The following is a 19236-nucleotide window of genomic DNA, read 5'->3' on the forward strand; positions in this document are numbered from 1 at the left end:
AGTAGGACTGTCAGAGACTCTTGAAATGATGAGTTGATGGATTGTTATCTGAAAATATCATCATTTGATAGTATGTTTTATAAAACTGGATTGTTAAATTACAGTCCTAAAACACAGAAAAACTAATAAAAGAAAATGCGACGTCATGTGCTATTTTGTCTTTCATTGCCTACACCCTCTTCCACTTCCTATATAGAAATTTGAATATGTCTGCTAGTGACTCAAGTGCTGTTGAAAGGGGCTGTTAGAGGTCTTTAGATGCATACGAAGGAAAGAAAGGAAATGGGCTCAGTGACCTTTACGAGTGTTTTCCCCAGTGTTCAAACACCAGCATGAAAGCCAGGCTTGTTTCTCAAGTCCAGCGCAAAATGTCAATTGCAACTTATCCCGTTAGTCTAAGGATGTAGTTTGAAAGTGGATTCTAAAGTCACTGCACATCAATGGTGGGACTCTTTGGGGTTTCTGTACCTCTCATGCTGGTTATCTAATCACAGTGGGCTCCATTGCCTTAAAAAAGAAGTTTTGACACATTTTGTGATAGGGAAATATGCCCAGACTTGCATCTGAGTACCAGAAAGGTACTACGCTCTTACTTTTCCAACACCATGTGGAATCCCCTGTTAGTCCAGAACAAGGAAATCCAATGACTTGATCTCAGGGATTTTTCTGAGGAACAATGAAATCAAGTCTAGACCTGTTTTGGTTTTTTTTTTCAGGGAAGGATGGATGAGGAAATCAAAAGCGTTTTTCAAAGGTCACTGAACATTGAAACTGCTTGAATAGAAGCTATATTAAGAAAAAGAAAACAAGGATTTTTTTTTTTTTTACTGTTGAGACTCTCTCGCCTTTTTCTGCGTGATTGAGCACAATCACATTTCTGTTGTGTTTGACTATGCGTGGATAGCAAAATTATGCTGGGTGATGTTTTTTTAAATACACCCCTGTCAATTCTCCCTCACAAAGTCATATACATACCCATGACGTAAAAGCTACACACTGCCCTCCTGACAAAAAAGATTTGACAACAATCAAAAGCTGTTGGAAACAAAGTCCATAGCTTAAAGATGACTCTGCATATCAACACCCACAAGTCTGTGAACAGACTTTCCATCAGCTTATATAAATATACTGTCATATTAAAGTCGTATTACACTTATGTACATTAAATACACCGAACATACTTTCAGTTTGCAGAAAATGGCCAGCAAACTTCCAGTGTGTCAGCTCTGTCATCATCTCTCATCTCGACAGCTGTTTGTGGCCTGTGGGGGAATTCCTGGTTCCTCAAGTAGACACAGCCTTTCCCCTGCTTACTTTATGGGAACAGGGGGCAGGGCAAGTCAGATGGTTTTCCTCAGAAACTATTATGTGTTGATTCACTGTGAGGGGGCGTGCTCTTCACTCCCACTGCTTCCTTCTTACTGGGAAGTGACTGTCAGGCTTACCGTACGGAGGGAGTGTATGAAAAACAGAGGAGGGTGACTGATGGGTGATGTGGAAAGGTGGTACTATTTAAGATTCTTTGCTCTGAATGTCAGTCACTGTACTGCTCCCTTACTTGGAACTTGGAGGACACGAGAGCCTGAGCAGAACCTACAGGTGAACTATGGCGGGATGTGTGTGTTTAGTGTAGAAAGGGTTCAATGGTAAGATATGTTTGTGTTGACATGAGGCTGCTGAAGTGTGTTTAGAGTGGGCAAGAGCAAAATCCTGGAAACCCTTCATGAAGAGGGTTATTTCTGATTTATCCAGGATCTGGAAGGAAAATCTTCAATTAAAGACCCAGGTATGTATATTGGTAGAAATTTTATTCGACAAACACCCAACTTGTGATCATTTTTTAAATGAATAATATAGCTCTTTAAGAAATGAATTAATTTTAATATTTTCTGAACATTAATCTGATTTCTTCATGAAAGATGCTTGGTTTTGTGTAAAATTGTGAAACTGTTGATGTTCTAATAGGTTTCTTGTCAAGAGATAAGCTGCAGAACCGGTTGCATCCTACTCAAATGCGGGAAAGATATGAGTTTCCTGAACGTGTTCAGGTGTGGCCTTCCTTAGAAAACTCATTGAAGTGTGCTGTTCCCTAGAAAAGTGCTCATTCTCAATGAAAAGATCGAGGATAACACCAAAAAAATTATCTCACTTTACTTTAATTGTCAATATTGACTCCAGGCCTTGGAAGAGATGTTTTCCGAATGACAGAAGAGCCTCTGTAATGCAGCTCAGGCTAGTTAATATAAAATCTATGTTGTCAGGTTCAAAGACACGTCGAACAACTGAGTATCAGTAATCCCAGTGCTCTTTTTCATGAGAGCCTGTACAGCCATAATTGATGAGTCATTTTATTCCTTGACCAGAGCACTGTCACATGATTTGATTCAATATTTGCATCGGTTTTGGTCAACAGGTTCTCACTTCTTTAGTTAAAAAGTTGTTATATCCATGATTTAGCCTTGACATTACGTGGGCTTTGTCAAAATCCAGACACTGATGCATTCAGTAGTAACATAATTTTGAAATTTGTTTTCCCATTTTTGCTTTTACTTACTTTTTTGTTTTTTCAGATATCTGTGAATCTGTTGTCATTTCTTTCAATTGTTTTTATTAAATGTTTGAGACAATTTGCTTGACTAATATTTATTTTTAGAATAGCATAGTGTCATAGTTGAGTAATAGCTGTTTAAGATCAAGTTTAGACACAACTGAAACAGCCTCTTGCCCAATCTTTACAGTGGAAGAAGCAAAGCTGACGTTATCATCTCATCATCACCCTGCTTTCTTGTGAATTAGGGATGGGTTGCTTATTTGCTGAACATCTTACACATTCGAATGTTTTCTTTACTCATCATTAAGTGATTGCACACTTTGTTCCTTTACAACTGGAAAAAATGTTGATATGTACAAAATATTGATACTCTGTCATAGTATTTGTTAAATAATTTTGCCATTTAAGGATCGAAGCACTGCTGAAGACCACTTTGTCAAAGGTGCTCTACCATGAGAACTGAATTCCATAGATGGTGACATCTTCATCTATGGACTCAGTTCTTTTGGGATGGTACTGGTTTGTCGCTCATTCAGCACAGCACCCAACAAAGGAAGTCATGACGCCGTCAAAGTATGAACAATGTAGGTTCATCCATTATGTCTTTATGTTAATTTTATGTTGTTTACTCCTTTAAATCATGCAAAAGTAGTGCTTTTTCTGTGGGTTTATACTATATATACTGTGAATAAAAAAAACCTAGATGGTGAATCTGGGTTTGTCAAAGTTGATGTTAAACATTTGTTTTGCAAATAAAGTGATTTTAAAAATATCTTTTCTCTGCAATTTATTAAATTGTATTTTTATTGGAAGAAATGTAAATAAAATAAAAGAAAGAGAATAATTTTAAAAAATAAATGCGCTGTCATGTTACTCCCTCTCTTAGTGCTTACTGGCGTAATCATTTCAGAGTTGAACAGTATAGTTTAATGTTATATGCAGCCATTACCGTGGTAGTTTTTAACAATATGTTTAAAAAGAATTTAAATAAAATATGACAACCAACTCCTTTAAAAAAAAAAAAAAAATGGGTTCAAACAAAATTTTCTGCCGCACTTGTATTAAATCGCAAGAAGGCTATGAAGACTGAAAATCAGTTTTCTCATACTGTGACCCAAGTTCTTAGAATAAAAGAAAACAAATTGGAGAGTGTTGCAAAGTACAAACTTTAAAAGAAATGTTCAGTCAAAGGAAATCTTTTTGTGGTATCTACATGACTCAATGTTGAGTAATGTGAGCTGAAAACTAAGCAGTGAAAAATGTGTGCAATTTCTATAACACATACTAAAAATGATACCCACGTTATTCTTATACAAGCAGCAATCGAGCATAAAATAATAAATACTTCTTTGACATTTATATTCTCCGACTGAATCAAAGCAGTCTTAGTGACACATAAGGTTTACAAGAGACTTTGATTTATTCTTTGCGTGGATTTGTATTTTATACCATCTTACTTATGTCCTGCACATAACAAATAGTTAAAACAGAAGAAGCATATTTTTGTTTGGGTTTTTTTTTTTGTTTATTTTACCATTACATGTGTGGAATGAGGCATGCAAGTATTGATGTAGCACATAAAATGGTGCTACATGTGAGTTAGTCAAAGAATAAAAAAGAAATATGTGAGATTCGGAAATGTTATGTTTATATCATTTTAAAATTATTGCCACTTTTAGTGTTAATGCTTTACCACAATTGTTTTAATTATCATTGATGTTTGCTTGCATTTAGTAATTTTAAAAATAATACTAAATACCTAATCATGTAATATCAGGCAATTAAAGTTATAAAACCTCAAATTAAGAAGAATCCTTTGTGTCAAATTAAGTCTGCCTACAACCGTTTCATTTCATTGATAAAAAAAAACAACCTAACTCATATCTTGTTAATACTTGTTTGATAGACAATAACGTATCTAAAGTAGATATGTACTCTCAGTCCAAATAGTACATGCAGCATATTGTGGTTCTTTTCTGTTTTTGTTTGAACTATTAAAATAAGTGTCAGTTTATTCAACACATTCACTTGCTTTACTTAATAAAGTGTATTTACAACAGAAAGATCACAAACAGTTGTGGCAATAAGTCATGATGATTTATTTTCTGTAGCATGTTCTTCAAAGTGATTATTTTTTATCAGACTACTGAAAAAACTATATCTAGTGCAGGTTTTAAATCAAGTTTGCTTTCATTTTATTTTTGATTGCAAATAATTGTTTAAATATAGAAACTTTTTTGTAAGGGGGAAAAAAGCAAAGTATCCAAATTAGGTACATTTCAGTACAATTATGAAGCCTTTGAATTTTTTTTTACACATATTTAAAAACAGATAGGACTTTATTATCATTCATTATGAATTATTATTATTATTATTATTATTATTTAGGTTTACTACCTACCATCTTCTTGCGCTCAATGTAACCTGCACATTTGATTTGGTACGTGTTACATTAAAATCACACCCGCCTACAGTCTGTAAACAGTCAATCAGAATCATTTACAAAGGTGATCCGAATTCTCCATGATCATTGGTTGCCTCAACCCTTCAATCAATGACGTAAGACTACTCGTCCAACCAGTGTTTTGTTTTTTTTTTTTCTCTGTAAGATGGGCAACAGGACCAACGCTGTTGTAGAACAACGGTGATAATTCACTGTTACACCTTCTGTCTTGTGATGCGTTTGTTATAAATTCGCGTGCTAAACTGGGGGAAAGTTTTAAAACGACTCATACGGTATTTTTTTTTTTTTGTAAAATCTGATTTACACAAAGTTCTGTTATGGAAGAAGTACGGCCTATCAGTGGTGCTCAAGCCCACGGGCTGGTGCCGCTGTTTCCTCCCGGACTGCAGGCTATCTATGGGGAATGTCGGCGACTTTACCCCGATCAAGCCAATCCACTGCAAGTTACTGCTATTGTGAAATACTGGTAGGTAATTCATCACGATTTAGTGGTTTGGCTCTATATGCTCAGTCTGAGCTTTTGGAACAACATGCAATGATGGCTGTAAACTAGCTAAAAGTTAGCTTAGCTTTATGCTAACATTAACATTTCAGCTAACTATCATCCAGAAATCTAAAGTAACTTCTGCTGTTATTTTGGGAAGTCAGAGCATTCAGCGTGAAATTATACATTTATTAGAGCATTCCATTTTTATGTGTCTTACAAAGTTAGTTTGTATGCTGATATGTAGAAGAGTAAACTTTGTCCACGGACAACAAAAAGGAACTCTTACGGAGCTAATGGTTTTCATTTTGCATCTTTAACAGGCTTGGTGGACCAGACCCCTTAGACTATATCAGCATGTACAGGAATATGGGCTGTCCTGCTCAGGACGTCCAGGAGCATTGGCACTATGTCAGTTTTGGACTGAGTGACCTGTATGGGGATAATCGGGTTCATGAGTAAGAACACCGATTGATTTGCAGCTTGATTTACATTTGTTGTTGTGTCATGAAAGAGTTTGCTTCCTTAATGATACTGCTATTCTACAGTTTGGTGATTTGAGCATGCACTGTGCATTTTAAAATCCCATGCATGCATATAGTGTTACAGTTACTGTTGGTTTTATTGGCTCAATTTCTTACTTTATGTGTGACTGCCAGATTTACGGGTGCAGATGGACCCAGTGGATTTGGGTTTGAGCTCACCTTCAGACTAAAAAGAGAAGTGGGAGAGACAGCCCCTCCAACATGGCCAGCCGAACTCATGCAAGGCTTGGCTCGCTATGTGTTCCAGTCAGGTAAGAGCACAAATGAGGTGTTCTGGTCTTGTGTGTTCATATAGATTAGGATTTGATTAAAACAATGAATCTCTACTTAAAAATGAAGAATTAAAAATTGATGAAAGACAAAGTATGGTACACACACACAAAAAAAGTATATTTATTAAACATGTGGCTGTAGAGTAGAAAGGCATGCCTGACTTTGTTTTACTGCATATATTATATTCTAGTTATTAGTCAAACTGAATAAACTATGGAAATATTATTTTCTAGACAGTCATTTATATTATCTTAATGCATCATTTGGAAAATTTCTAATAGAAAACTGACTGGGTTTTTTTTATTTTATTTTTTTTATTTTTATGTAGTCACTGTTGCCAAATTGTCTTGTGAACATTTATTTACCGACATCTTAAAGCTGGGGTAGGTAATCTTGCTCAGACACATTTATTTTTACTCTGGGAGAAGTGGTTCCTCATCCTGATAGTAGTCTATACATTTTGTAATCATGAACAATAAGAAATATTGTTAGACTCCTCAGTTTACTGTAATTCTTTAAAAACTCTGACCAATCAAAACGTTTGGGCCAAATTGAAGTTGTTCATTTCTTGTATTTCGTAAGCTTCTTTTTCCAGCTCTTCTTTTTACCTGATAGCCACACCCTGCATATAAATAGCGTGTGAGGATGAAAATACAAAGTAGTGAAGAAGAAACTCTGAAGGCAAATATGGCCGAGAAAATGCGGGAAGGATTCACCCGACCCGGCTCGGTTTATTTGCCTCCTCCTGCTAAACAGCTGAGAAAGAGAAAATCGTTGGTGGGGGAAAAAAACGCAAACTAGAAAAGCACTTGGAGGGCACAAACCTCCACCAAGGCCTTTGAAAAAAAATTCCTGGATCCAAACGGTGATCCGAATCACCACCAAAGTTGAATCAGTTCTTCTTTTTCACATTTCCAACAACTCCTGAAAATTTCAATAAAATCCTTCCATAACTTTTTGAGTTATCTTGAACAAAAACATATAAACGCTGGTAAAAAAAAAAAAAAAAAAAAAAAAAAAAATCACCTCCTTGACAGAGGTAAGAAAAATATCCTCGGAAAACGCAAGGAGTAAAACCAAAGTGGGAGGAGCCAAGACAGGGTGCTACTTTCACATCTTGCTAGCTCCCCAACATTACCTACCCCACCTTTAACAGGAAAAACTAAATTTTGGGTGTGGTTTCCATACCATCACAACTAACCCCTGTACTACCTCCAGTGGTACGTTTTTAACATGCTTGAATAGTGGAGTCTGTTTTGGGTATCAGTGTTTGTCTAGCACACATCATTTGCTTTTGTTGGAGCTCTGCATAGTAACAGGAAGTCCGATTTCCTCTGCCGTACCCCTTGCTATTACTCTGATTGTTTCCATTAATGCAAAGCTAGACCGTTATTATGTGGATATTCTCTACATGTAATCACTATTCCATGATTTTTAATTCTTAAAAGTCCCCAGTTTTGTGTGTGCTGTACTATAGGAAAAATTTGGTTGACTAGGGAAGGGGGTCATAGATAAAAGCCATTCAGAAGAGAAAAAGGCTATTCACTCCAGACGGTCGGCTCTGTTTTCCAGCTGGGGTCAATTTGCGTGTGGGTGGGCTCCTAAGCTAAGCGAATGCTGATTCCAGGCCATCTTCTCCCTCGCTTTTCTCCTGAGTTTTGGACCGAGTACATGCTACCTCCCAAGCAAACAGATGTACTTAGATGGAAAAACTGCTTTAATGCTTTCTTTTCCACGTGTGGGTCCCAGTGTCTATCCTTTTCTGTTCTTCTCACATTCTTTCTGATCTTTATCTCTTCTTGTTACTGAAATATTCCCAATGCATGTCAGTGGAGTTTCATAATGAAATGATAGAACTGGTTCCCACTGGTGGCTAAAAGCATAAAGCTGAGTGCTGCTGATGAGAACTCAAAATAACATGTGTAATCTAGGCAACGTTAAATGTTGCGATTTTGTTTTCCTTTAAACCACAAAGTCCACTTTTTACTTTCTCCTTCAGAAAACACATTTTGTAGTGGTGACCATGTATCGTGGCACAGTCCACTTGACAACAGTGAATCTCGTATCCAGCACATGTTGCTCACAGAGGACCCACAGATGCAACCAATTCAGACTCCATTCGGCACAGTGAGCTTTCTCCAGGTGAGTTCAAATATGAGTGTAAATAGTTACAATAAATGTAAAGCTCTTGCTTGGGGTAAATGTACTTTTCTTTACGAGGAATTTCCTAATCTATTTTGAGGAATTGTAGGCATTTATAATAGTAACATTAGCCCAAGGTACTTTAAACTCCTTGCTCCAACACCAGCATCTGTTGAAAGCTCTTTGTCAACTCTGTATGAAGTAGAGATAATGCCTGTCATCACAGGTAAAGATTTCCTTTCTTTTCCTTAAGCAGAAGCAAGAAAAACTCACAGTAGTGTAGTTTGTACCTCAACAGGTTTCAGAGCACAGGTGAGGCTTGTTTTTCCAGATTATTCTCCAGTAATTTCCTCTTCCTTGGTTTGTTTTAATTTTATTTCTTTTCTGTATGTTGGAAAAATGTGCTTCTCTCCGAATTCATATCTCTGCTTACTTTGTTATATGCCACTGATAAAACTGTGGGACTGTGTGGGTTGCAGAAATGGGACAAAGTACCAGCAGAGGATACAGTTTATAAGCACAGAGACACAAAGATACACCGAAAATAGAGCAAAACAGGCACAGGCTTTCACACATGGGTATTGTAAAACAGATATGAGCCTTCTACAAAGCAACATTAACACTTGCCTTACACTCTGCTTCAATGGTAACTTGAGACAAAGCGGCTTCCTTCCTGATTACCAGGTTTGACAAGTTACTCAAACCTTGCAGTGGTTGGGAATTTTTGGTAGAAACTTGTTTATTATACAGATAATTGTTATACAGATTATTGCACTTATACTGTAGGCCTACATATAATGAATAATCCACTTTACAAGAATAACAAAGCTGGGGTAGGTAATATTGCTCAGAGACATCTATTTTTTTTTATTTATTTATTTTTTTTTAAACTTTGGGTGAAGTGGTTCCTCGTCCTGATAGTAGTCTGGACATTTTGTAATCATGAGCAATAAGAAATATAGTTTGACCCCTCAGTTTACTGTAAATCTGTAAAAACTCTGACCAATCAAAACGTTCAGACTGAAATGGAGTTGTAACAACAAACCCTGGATCAGCAAGGAGTACAACCAGAGGGGGAGGAGCCAAGACAGGGTGCTACTTCCAAATTTTGCTAGCTCCCCAACATTACCTACCCCAGCTTTAAGAGCAATTTATAAAAAATATTAATTAACCCCTTAGTATTCTACTGCGAACGCCAAATTATTTTTTTTTTGTTACACTAAAGGAAAAAACGCAAAACATAAAACCACTAACTGTTGTAAACAGGGGCATGTTTAATGACATTGAAAATTAAACAAAAAAAGAAAACTGCTTATATTCTCCAATATAAGATTCTGAAATAGAAACATGACATAGAGATATGCCTCCATTATTTTAAAGGACAACATGTGTAAATGCATATTGTAGGGAGAGGGGGATTTTTCTGGAGAAAAGTAAAGAAGATTCACTTTAATTTGTAAATTAATTTAACCCACAGTTCTTTGTTTTCTTTAGAAAGTAAGTCTAAGCATGTACATTGCATGTATGCTGTAAAATAAAGTAACCTGTGATTAGATCTGCTGCTTTTGACTTTTCCACTTGTCTTTGTCTATTTTCATACTTCACTGGAAAGCCAAGTTCTCAAACCAGAAATCTTAACAACTGGAAGGTTTTCAAGCGCTGGTTTCTCTGTAAATCTGTCACTAACTATAGCATCTGCTAACCAGAGGCTGGGCTGTACTCTGTTGTTATCTACGGAGGAAGTATGTGCAAAGCAGCTACTCTTCCGTATGGGAACGTTCATGTACTGTTGAACCCCAAATAAATAAATAAATATATAAACTTACCCAGTTTTCTTATTATCACTCAACTTTTTTCAAGCAGCTGAATGAAAACGATGATGATTACACAACAGTGGTAACACACATACTGTTCAGTTCCTAATTGTGAGATTTCTACCTGCAGATGTGGCGTACATGATTAGTTGGATAGGATAATGTTCTAACATGGCAGCGGTTTAAACTTGAGACCTTCTGAGCAATACTGTCATGCATTTCTCCACTTATCTTTGTGTTCTGCCATATAAACACCATTTGAACATGTTTTAAAAACAAAACTTTATAATCATATCAGTGGGGATAAAAGAAGACATAATTATGATCTGTGCACAAAGTCAAGTTTCCTTCCCGGGATTGTTGGAAAGTTGACCAATTAAATTTATTTTGTTGTTTTTCTGACTAGTACTTAGAGTAATTCTGATCAGTCTATTGCCAACAGATTGTTAACAAACCTACACATGAATAAAGTCAAATGATTGGAAAATAAATGCATTCTGAAAAGTACCAAGCTTGTTGATTCTGATGCTATTCTGTAGATTGTGGGTGTATGTACTGAGGAGCTGCAGGCGGCCCAGCAGTGGAATGGCCAAGGCATCTTGGAGCTGATGCGTGGAATCCAAATGTGAGTAGGCAGCATGCTCTTTTTTTTTTCTTTCTTTCTTTTGGCCTCATTTTGTGCAGACAGGAAAGAAACGTATTCAAACCCTTTCAAGTCCTTCACTTTTAAGACTCCTTTTAAAGTTCATCAGTCATATTAGTTTCCACATCAATCTGCACACAGTTCTCCTCAGCGGCAAAACTGAAAATGTTTTCTGGACTTTTGAAGATTTATTTGAGACTTTTATGACAATGAATTACTGACTGCACTTTTTTCTGTTAACATAATTCAAACTGTAATGCTTTTATTTTCCAATCCCGATGCAAGGTTTGCATCACTGTGCTATCTTTAAAAAAAAAAAAAAAAAGACAAAAAATTTTTATTCCATCTGTTTTCTTAATTGGCTGATTAAATAATTTTTTCATTGTTATAGTTACAGTACCCATCAAAAGTACCCGTGCATGATCTATTCATTCATTTTTTTAACCGCTTAATACAAATACGGGTCGTGGAGACGCTGGAGGCTATCCCAGCAATCATTGGGCCAGAAGCAGGCTCCACCCTGAACAGGTCGCCAGTGCATCACAGGGCCAACACAGAGAGACAAACAACCACTCACTCCCACACTCACCCCTGGGGGCAATCTAGAGTAACCAGTTAACCTAACATGCATGTCTTTGGATTGTGGGATGAAGCCGAGTACCTGGAGAGAACCCACGTATACTCACAAAAAGGCAACCATTTGAATCTCCCCCCAGCCACGGCTCAAACCAGCAACTTTCTTGCTGTGAGGTCATAGTGCTAACCACCACGCTGCCATGCAGCCCACATAATCATTCAGATGGATAGGTGTGTCCAAACTTTTCACTGGTACTGTAAGTTCTCAAGAAAACCATCAGGTTTTAGGTTTGTTTTTTAAATATTTTTAACTGCAGAGAAATTTGATGGCAGCTGAACATGTATGTGACAAATCACTGATCTTGTGCAGGAGTTTGAAACACTCTTTGTTTTATATGTTGGAGCAAGTAACATACTTTTAATTTTGTTCATGGCATAAGTCTGAGCTGCTGAAGTCACATTAACGGATAAATGGGGACTGTAGTGCATATCTTATTTAAGAGAAATCTGACAGATCATGCTAATGATTACATAAATATGATTAATAGTCAGTAATTTATCACTGTGCTATTTTTTTCTGAACTGATGCAAAAAAAAAAAAAACTATTATTCTATTAACTGTAAGGGTTGGAAATCCTTCCATCATGGTGAGTGTTGGTATGCTAAAAACCAAGTAAGTTAGTTTTAATGAGAAACAATAATGAAACCAAGACTGAGGAAGTGCAATTTCACTGACACCCATTTGTAAAATGCAAAAATATAAATTCTGTCTCATTTGGGGATCTCAGTTCAAGAGTTATTAACATAATAATGCCAACTAGAAAAAAAGAAAAACAAATAATTATGAATTTTACAAGTAACCCTCTCAATGGAAAAAAACTAAATAAATAAATGGTAGGTTTATAAACCAGAAAGAATGACTCACCATGGAGACCTGCCCACGTAAACACGGACTAGCATCAGGACTACAGGCGAGGAACAATCCACTACACATAATCTGTGACAAATGAACATAGCCTGATGTGGGGTGGATGATGCTTGCTATGGTGGTTGTCGTCCTGTGGACGTAAGAAACCAGCTAAAAGCGGTTCATGAACCACTTGTGTGCTGAAAAATCCGGACTATAAATTCATCCTCTTTTTACAGCCTAAAGTTTCTCACAACCATGACATGAAACTATGATGCAGGTTCCACTTCACCATACCGGGCCTCAGATGCTCTAAACACGTTTGTGTGTATGTGTGTGCATAAGGCATGCTTGAGATCCAGACTCTCACACCACACCTTTCCTTTACAAATATTTCATTTAAGAAATTTAAAGGTGTACAATTGTTTTTGTGTAAACAGATACTTTGTGCAACTTTCCGCTAGGTATGTAATGTAATAATTATTTAAAAAAAAAAAAAAAAAAAAAGGTTTGCTATAAATTTACTGATTTTACAGTTGCAGAAATATTTACAGGAAAAATGTGAATTTCATTTGAATCAATAGTCGTACTGCATTTCATTTTAAAAAGTTCATTGCTCTTCTGCTTTTATAGTTTTTCATTATTATTTAGACTGACTGTAGAGTCGGAGCATCTCTGAACAGATTAATAATTAGTGACTGCTTACGTACAATATTTATCTCTCTTTGATTGGTCAGTCATTGAATTTATGTGAGCTGTATTGAGCCAGCCAAAACAACTTCTTCAGTCAATGCTACTTTGCTTTCAAAAGGATTTATTCCAGTTTGGTGAATATATCTGGACCAGTGAAGAGAATAGTAGCTTGTTTATTAACTTTTGCATGTTCAACTTGAAGTTAATGCTAACAATTGTCCTGTGTACAGAGCTGGCGGCCCCTGGTTAATAACAGACATGAGGAGAGGGGAAACCATTTTTGAAATTGATCCACACCTACAAGTAAGGTTTTTATCAAATTCTGCATACAGCCGTTTTTTTTTTTTTGTTTGTTTGTTTTTTTGTTTTGTTTTGCTTTGCAGGGTTTTGTTTTCTTTTATCTGAAAAATCTCAAATCATGCCACAATTTTACAGATGCTTGGTTATAATCACCATAGTGATGCAGCAATTGCATTATTCAAATAAAATGCTAATCCTAATTAATCTAATTAATGAAGAAGTTTTGCTTAAGTGGATTGTATGTAAAGATGAAGAAGTGTAACAACTAGGTCAAGGATTTGTGCTCATTAACAAAAGCAAAGATCTTTTAATGGCAATTCTTGTAAAATAAAAAAAAGTAGTTTTATTTTAAAACTTCTGCTTTGGGGTGTTTTCAGAAATACTTTTGCCCTGTGAAAATGTTAGTCCCGAGTGAGTTTTGTTTAAGCTAGTGTTTAATGTTTGCGTATATATCTTGCTTATCTAAGCAGGAGAGAGTTGACCAGGGTATTGAGACAGAAGGTTCTAACCTGAGTGGGGTCAGCGCCAAGTGTGTGTGGGATGATCTGAGTCGACCACCAGAGGATGAGGAAGACAGCAGATCAATCTGCATAGGATCACAGCCACGCAGGCTCTCAGACAAAGGTAAGGCAAACTCCCAGAGGAATGAAGAGAGTGGATGTAAAAATAAATACATGACTCGTGTGTACACTGACAGTCTGCTTTTGTGCTTTTAGTAGTTTATGATGGGATAATTCTACTTTTTTTTTGTGTGTGTGTGTCTGTTTGAAACTAGACACAGAGCAGATCAGGGAGACCCTGAGAAAAGGACTGGAGTTTAACAGCAAAGCAGCACTACCGCCTATCACCAGCCAGAAACAAAGCCACGAGAGAGAGCAGTGAGTGTTCCTCCCACACACCAACACACACTGACATGGGCTCAGCTCAGTACAAGAGTTGCAGCAAAAAAAAAAAAAATCCCTCCATCATGGGCAATGACTCAGAGCATTACTGACATTAGAACTACTGCAACCACTGCCAGATACCATCATATTTAGCTAGTTTTTCAGTATAATGTTTCCACTTTACTCTGGAATCAGTTGTTATTTCTGTAGTCAGGTAACTGTAAATGTGGAGAATACGCGTCTGGGCATTTCCATTTTCTCAGGAAAGAAGATTGGAATTTCATTTAGTAGTTCCCTTTTTTTTTTTTTTTTTAAACAGTCATCGTATAGTTTTAAATCTTTGTTTCACTTAAATAGCTTTGTTTGTTTTCCAGGAGTCGCAAGGACAGTTTGGAGAGTGAGAGCTCAGCAGCCATTGTTCCCCATGAATTAGTTCGAACGAGACAGCTGGAGAGCGTCCATCTTAAATTCAACCAAGAATCGGGCACGCTGCTGCCCCTCTGCCTACGGTACTGCCACATTCTTGCTCTCCTACACCCGTGCACAATGTTTACCTCTGCAAAATTTCTACACGACAGACAGGCAGAATTAGTCCAGACTTTAACAGGAGTGTGGCAGAATGTTTTATGAAAACATCACAGTGAAAACACAGATGACACTTGTGTCTCAGACGTGACAGAGGGACTTTCTACAAGTTGCCCCCAAACAATTGAGCCTCCTCCCACATGGAGCTTTGTGCCACCTCAAAGTCTGATAAAAATAAGTTAGCTTGTGTTTAATGTATCTGGTGTTGTTTGAAGCGAACAGAACTTTTGTCATAATGAAACCTCAAGTTGCCATTGTGCGTTTAGTCTTGTCATACCACGGACTTGTTACAGAATTTGTCCCTCTAAAGTTATGTCATATTTGATTTGCTATTTTTTATGCTTTCAAAACCCTTAACTAACCACAAATGTGTGGTATAGTTGTTGTATGTTGACGGTGTAGTGAAGTCATTACAGCTCATGTAACTACTCGCAACAAGACGCACGTCATACCTACTTTCAGCGGGGGTTGAATGATGTGTTGAAATTTTCCTTTTGTCTGCTCTCGGTGACAGATCGGGTGCCGATGTATTTATGGATATCTGTGTCCATAAGACGGCTGGCAGGGATGTCTGTAGAAAAATTTATCACCCAAATGGAACTTTAAATTGACTAAACTGATTGATGGACCTGAGCAAAACATCATGTCATCTTTTCACAATCGAGTCGAAAAGCTGGCAGTTTTCATATGTTTTGCGAAATGTTAATTTTCTTGACATGGTGAAATAAATCCATCTGATAGCATCGTGGTAAAGAATGATGAGACCTGTGGAGGTCTAACGTAATTCTACCTTTTATTACAAACGTTATTACAGTGCCCATTAAGAACTTTGGATATGCTTCCTGGACTGGAGATAGTCAAAAGAGCAAAAGAGACTGTTGTTGTAGCTAGTGTGGCAGTGGTGAGCTGTTCATAGCTGTAATGATGGCAGATGAAAATTTCATAAAGCAAAAATGTCATTATTAGTATTTCTTTCAAATTCAGTTTTTTTTTTCCTAATGGCTAAGATTATTACATGTTTTGGATTGATTACAGAAACATGCAACATAAATTTTAATTCTCTTCTCAAGAATTCCAACTTGAAATACAAAATTTATATATATAAATTAAGGGTGGGAAAATCTAATCGAAAAATCGAAAATCAGGGTAAATTCATTATGGCTTATTTTTATTTATATGAAAAAAAAGATTTTTTTTTCATATAAATAAAAATAAGCCATAATGATTTTTTTTTTCCTTGTCTTTTTAGGCATATAGCAACAGAATTATTATCAGGCTCTTGTGTGGTTGTTTCCAAAGTGAAATCAAGAAAAATGACAAGCAAAAAAATTAAGTACTTTTTTTTTTTGTTTTTAGTCTACAAAAACCAGCAATATCAAAGAATCATGAGAATCACAATTTAAATTGAATTGGCACCAAAAAAATCAGAATCATCGAATTGGGACAAAAGCATATTGTCACAGCCCTATTATAAATGCTTGCTTGTGATTTTATATATATATATATATATATATATATATATATATATATATATATATATATATAAATGCTAAAGAATGCTCTTTTTAGAGTTAAACTTGATTAAAACTTCCACCTTTCACCATAGATTCTGGGCTATAGAGCGCAGGTGGATATAATCTGCACTTTCACCAGCTGTGTAGCAACTCTATTTCTTTAACTGTCATTTTGATCACGTTTAACTTGAAGGCTGCATCATATACATTTCTTTGTGTGTTTTCCGTAAGGAGGGTGTGAAGAGTGCATGAAGCCCAATATGACTCGTCAGCTAGTAAAATCACTGTTTAAGCTGCAGGATTCAGATAGTGTGAAAAAAGTAGTGGATAACACCCCAGAAATTACAGCAATTATATGTAATTAAAGTTGTATTTTTTGGCTCAGGGGTCGGTTACTCCATGGAAGACATTTCACTTACAAAAGTATCAACGGGGACACAGCCATAACATTTGTGTCTACAGGAGTAGAAGGGGCTTTCGCTACAGAAGAACATCCCTATGCAGCCCACGGCCCCTGGCTTCAGGTATTCAAACACACAATGAGTTTTTTTAGTAGCATGTTCATGTTGGCACATTTACAGAAAGTGGCCTTCTTCTCTCCCTGCGCAGATATTGTTGACTGAGGAGTTTGTTGAACAAATGCTTGGGGATTTACAGGAACTCAACACTTGTGAGGAGGTAAGCAAAAAGCCCCTTTATTTTAACTTTTACTTTCAGATTGGTTCCCTGTTTGACCTTGTACGTCCCTCCCTTGTAGACAAAGTTACCAAAGGAGTACAGTTGGCCAGAGAAGAAGCTGAAGATTTCTGTCCTTCCAGACTCTGTGTTTGATAATCCACTCCAGTGAGACGGAGGCGTTTCCTCTCTAGAAAATGCAAATAAAAACATCTGCGGGGAAACATTTCCAGAGTACACCATCATAAAACAGGAGACCTCCCAGGAGATTTGTTGTTCCAGCTATGGATAATCTGGGGCTACTTCACTCCTGAAGATGATCCTGGAGATCGACTGAACACTTAGCAGTTACTGTACTCCCAAACTAAACCCTGCTGTTTACAACGTCTTTCCTCTGATGAGATGATCAAATCATTCTTAAACCAGCCTGTCCACATGGTTGACCTGGGAGAACTACCTCACAGGGCAAACAGGATGCTTTAATTCCTTTTGTTGAATTCAAAATACACAAAACTAGAGAAGTTGAGCAAGCATCCCGTGATCAGTAGTGTCTGAAGCAATAACTGGGTTGCAGTTCCCAGCAACAGTACTATTTATTCCAGTGGCCTTAGAAAGGGAATAAAAAATCACAAAGCAAAACCCTTTATCGGTGTTTTAGTTGTGCTATTGTGTATAGTATTTACAAATGCTGGACATTTATCTCTTGTGTGTTTTTCTTCATACCAAAGTTTTATCTGTTCCCATGTTGCTGTCAGCACAGTCTGTCTCAGATCTGTCAAGATTCTGTGGCAGTAATCTGACAGGCTGCACATTATGATTATCATTCACTGCCACAACTTGGGTATCTCGTAAATGCTGCAAGTCTAACCACTTCAACTCCCCTTAGCCAAGAACTTCACTTCATGTTGTGTAGTCATTTGGATTGTCTTTTTCTATAGTTGTATAATGAAGTAGATCTGGTCTGTCATGACTTCTCCCAGATGCCAAAACCTACATGGTTATAAAAAAGAAAAAAAACATTTTTTGTTTAGTTATTTCTTTGCTATGGGACCTGTTTGAAATTGAATATTCCTCAGTGCCTTGAGCTGCAAAGGACTTCCTACTTCCCGTTAACTCTCAAAGCTATGTACAGCACCTGAAATGTTAAGACAAGTCCCTTTTATTAGCAAGACTGCTGCATTCCAAGTCAACACTAAGAAATAGACATGGCTGCCTTCACTCCAGTGTCTTCTACAGAAATGAACTCCTTAAAAACGTGATGCCGGGTTTTTTTTTCTTTTTTTTTTTTTGTACTTTATTTTTAAAATGAAAGTTATAAACTTTAGACATAATACAGATACATTTTGTAATGATCTTTGACTGAACTGACTGATTGTAATCCTAAGTGCATTAAAGAGTGTAGCTATTACACAAATAAATCTGGATCACTAATACCAAAGTATTTGGGATCTTTTGTCTTTAAAGGATTTTTGTGGATACATAAATTGAAGTGCATTAGATGTATTCATGTGTTCTCATTGTATTAAATTGCGCAAGCATAAAAAGAAAATTAAATGCATCTTAAAATTATACATACACACATATAAAATCATAAAAATTGTGCAGAAATTGGAGTAATTTCTGAACAAATACTAATGGTTTCGCACTTTCTAAACTGTGTTGTTTGAAATTAATCATTTTAACAACAAACTTAATCCACACGTGGATTGGGAAAATTTATTTAATAAACTTGATCAAATATCTTTGGCTACCTTAGTATTTAAAAGATGAATGGGAAAACATGGTGGCAAACTAAAATAAATCTACAAAACAAAACAGTCATCTGACTTTTAAATATCATGAATTATTAGGGTCGAGGGGGCAGTGAGTCAAGGTATGTATCTATTGCAGTATAGAAACATTACATACAGTAGTCTGTATAATTTCCACTTGACATAGTTTAACGTTATTTATTTAGTTACTTTAAAGGGGAATTGTAGCCTACTTTTAGGAACTTTTAGGTAACCTAAAATGTATTTGATCTTGTTGAGCTGTAAATACATACAAATTCTAAGTTATGGTGTCCTTTATGACATACAAAAAGTTATCTTAGTGACCTTCTACACAAAGAATGTGTTTTCCATTTTTTTTTTCTCCATTGGCCCTCACATGGGCCCCTAGAGACCTTTGGTTTTGGGAAGCAGTGA

The 19236-nt window shown here is 36.5% G+C and overlaps 1 protein-coding gene across 2 annotated transcripts; it reads left to right on the forward strand.

Moving 5' to 3' along the window:
• Nucleotides 1-5167: 5167 nt before the first annotated feature.
• sufu (suppressor of fused homolog) lies at nucleotides 5168-18429 on the forward strand. Of its 2 annotated transcripts, none has more exons than XM_079249407.1 (12): nucleotides 5168-5481; nucleotides 5823-5957; nucleotides 6159-6295; nucleotides 8317-8459; nucleotides 10813-10898; nucleotides 13323-13395; nucleotides 13860-14016; nucleotides 14168-14270; nucleotides 14651-14785; nucleotides 16761-16899; nucleotides 16985-17053; nucleotides 17133-18429. In XM_079249407.1, exons 1-12 carry the CDS (start codon nucleotides 5333-5335, stop codon nucleotides 17220-17222), a joined length of 1416 nt encoding a protein of 471 aa, XP_079105533.1. In that variant the 5' UTR covers nucleotides 5168-5332; the 3' UTR covers nucleotides 17223-18429. The 2 variants fall into 2 exon arrangements, with proteins under 2 accessions (XP_079105533.1, XP_079105534.1); XM_079249408.1 differs by having other exon boundaries at nucleotides 13863-14016.
• Nucleotides 18430-19236: the final 807 nt, after the last annotated feature.

This window comes from Telmatherina bonti (assembly GCF_933228915.1).
Source record: "Telmatherina bonti genome assembly, chromosome: 11".
NCBI classification, from domain to species: domain Eukaryota; kingdom Metazoa; phylum Chordata; class Actinopteri; order Atheriniformes; family Telmatherinidae; genus Telmatherina; species Telmatherina bonti.

Excerpts from the sequence above, each read along its gene's own strand:
- sufu (XM_079249407.1), top strand. The coding sequence starts at position 5,333 with ATGGAAGAAGTACGGCCTATCAGTGGTGCTCAAGCCCACGGGCTGGTG. Across the intron at positions 8,460-10,812 it reads GCACAGTGAGCTTTCTCCAG|ATTGTGGGTGTATGTACTGA; the intron begins GTGAGTTCAAAT and ends GCTATTCTGTAG. Across the intron at positions 17,054-17,132 it reads AACTCAACACTTGTGAGGAG|ACAAAGTTACCAAAGGAGTA; the intron begins GTAAGCAAAAAG and ends CCTCCCTTGTAG.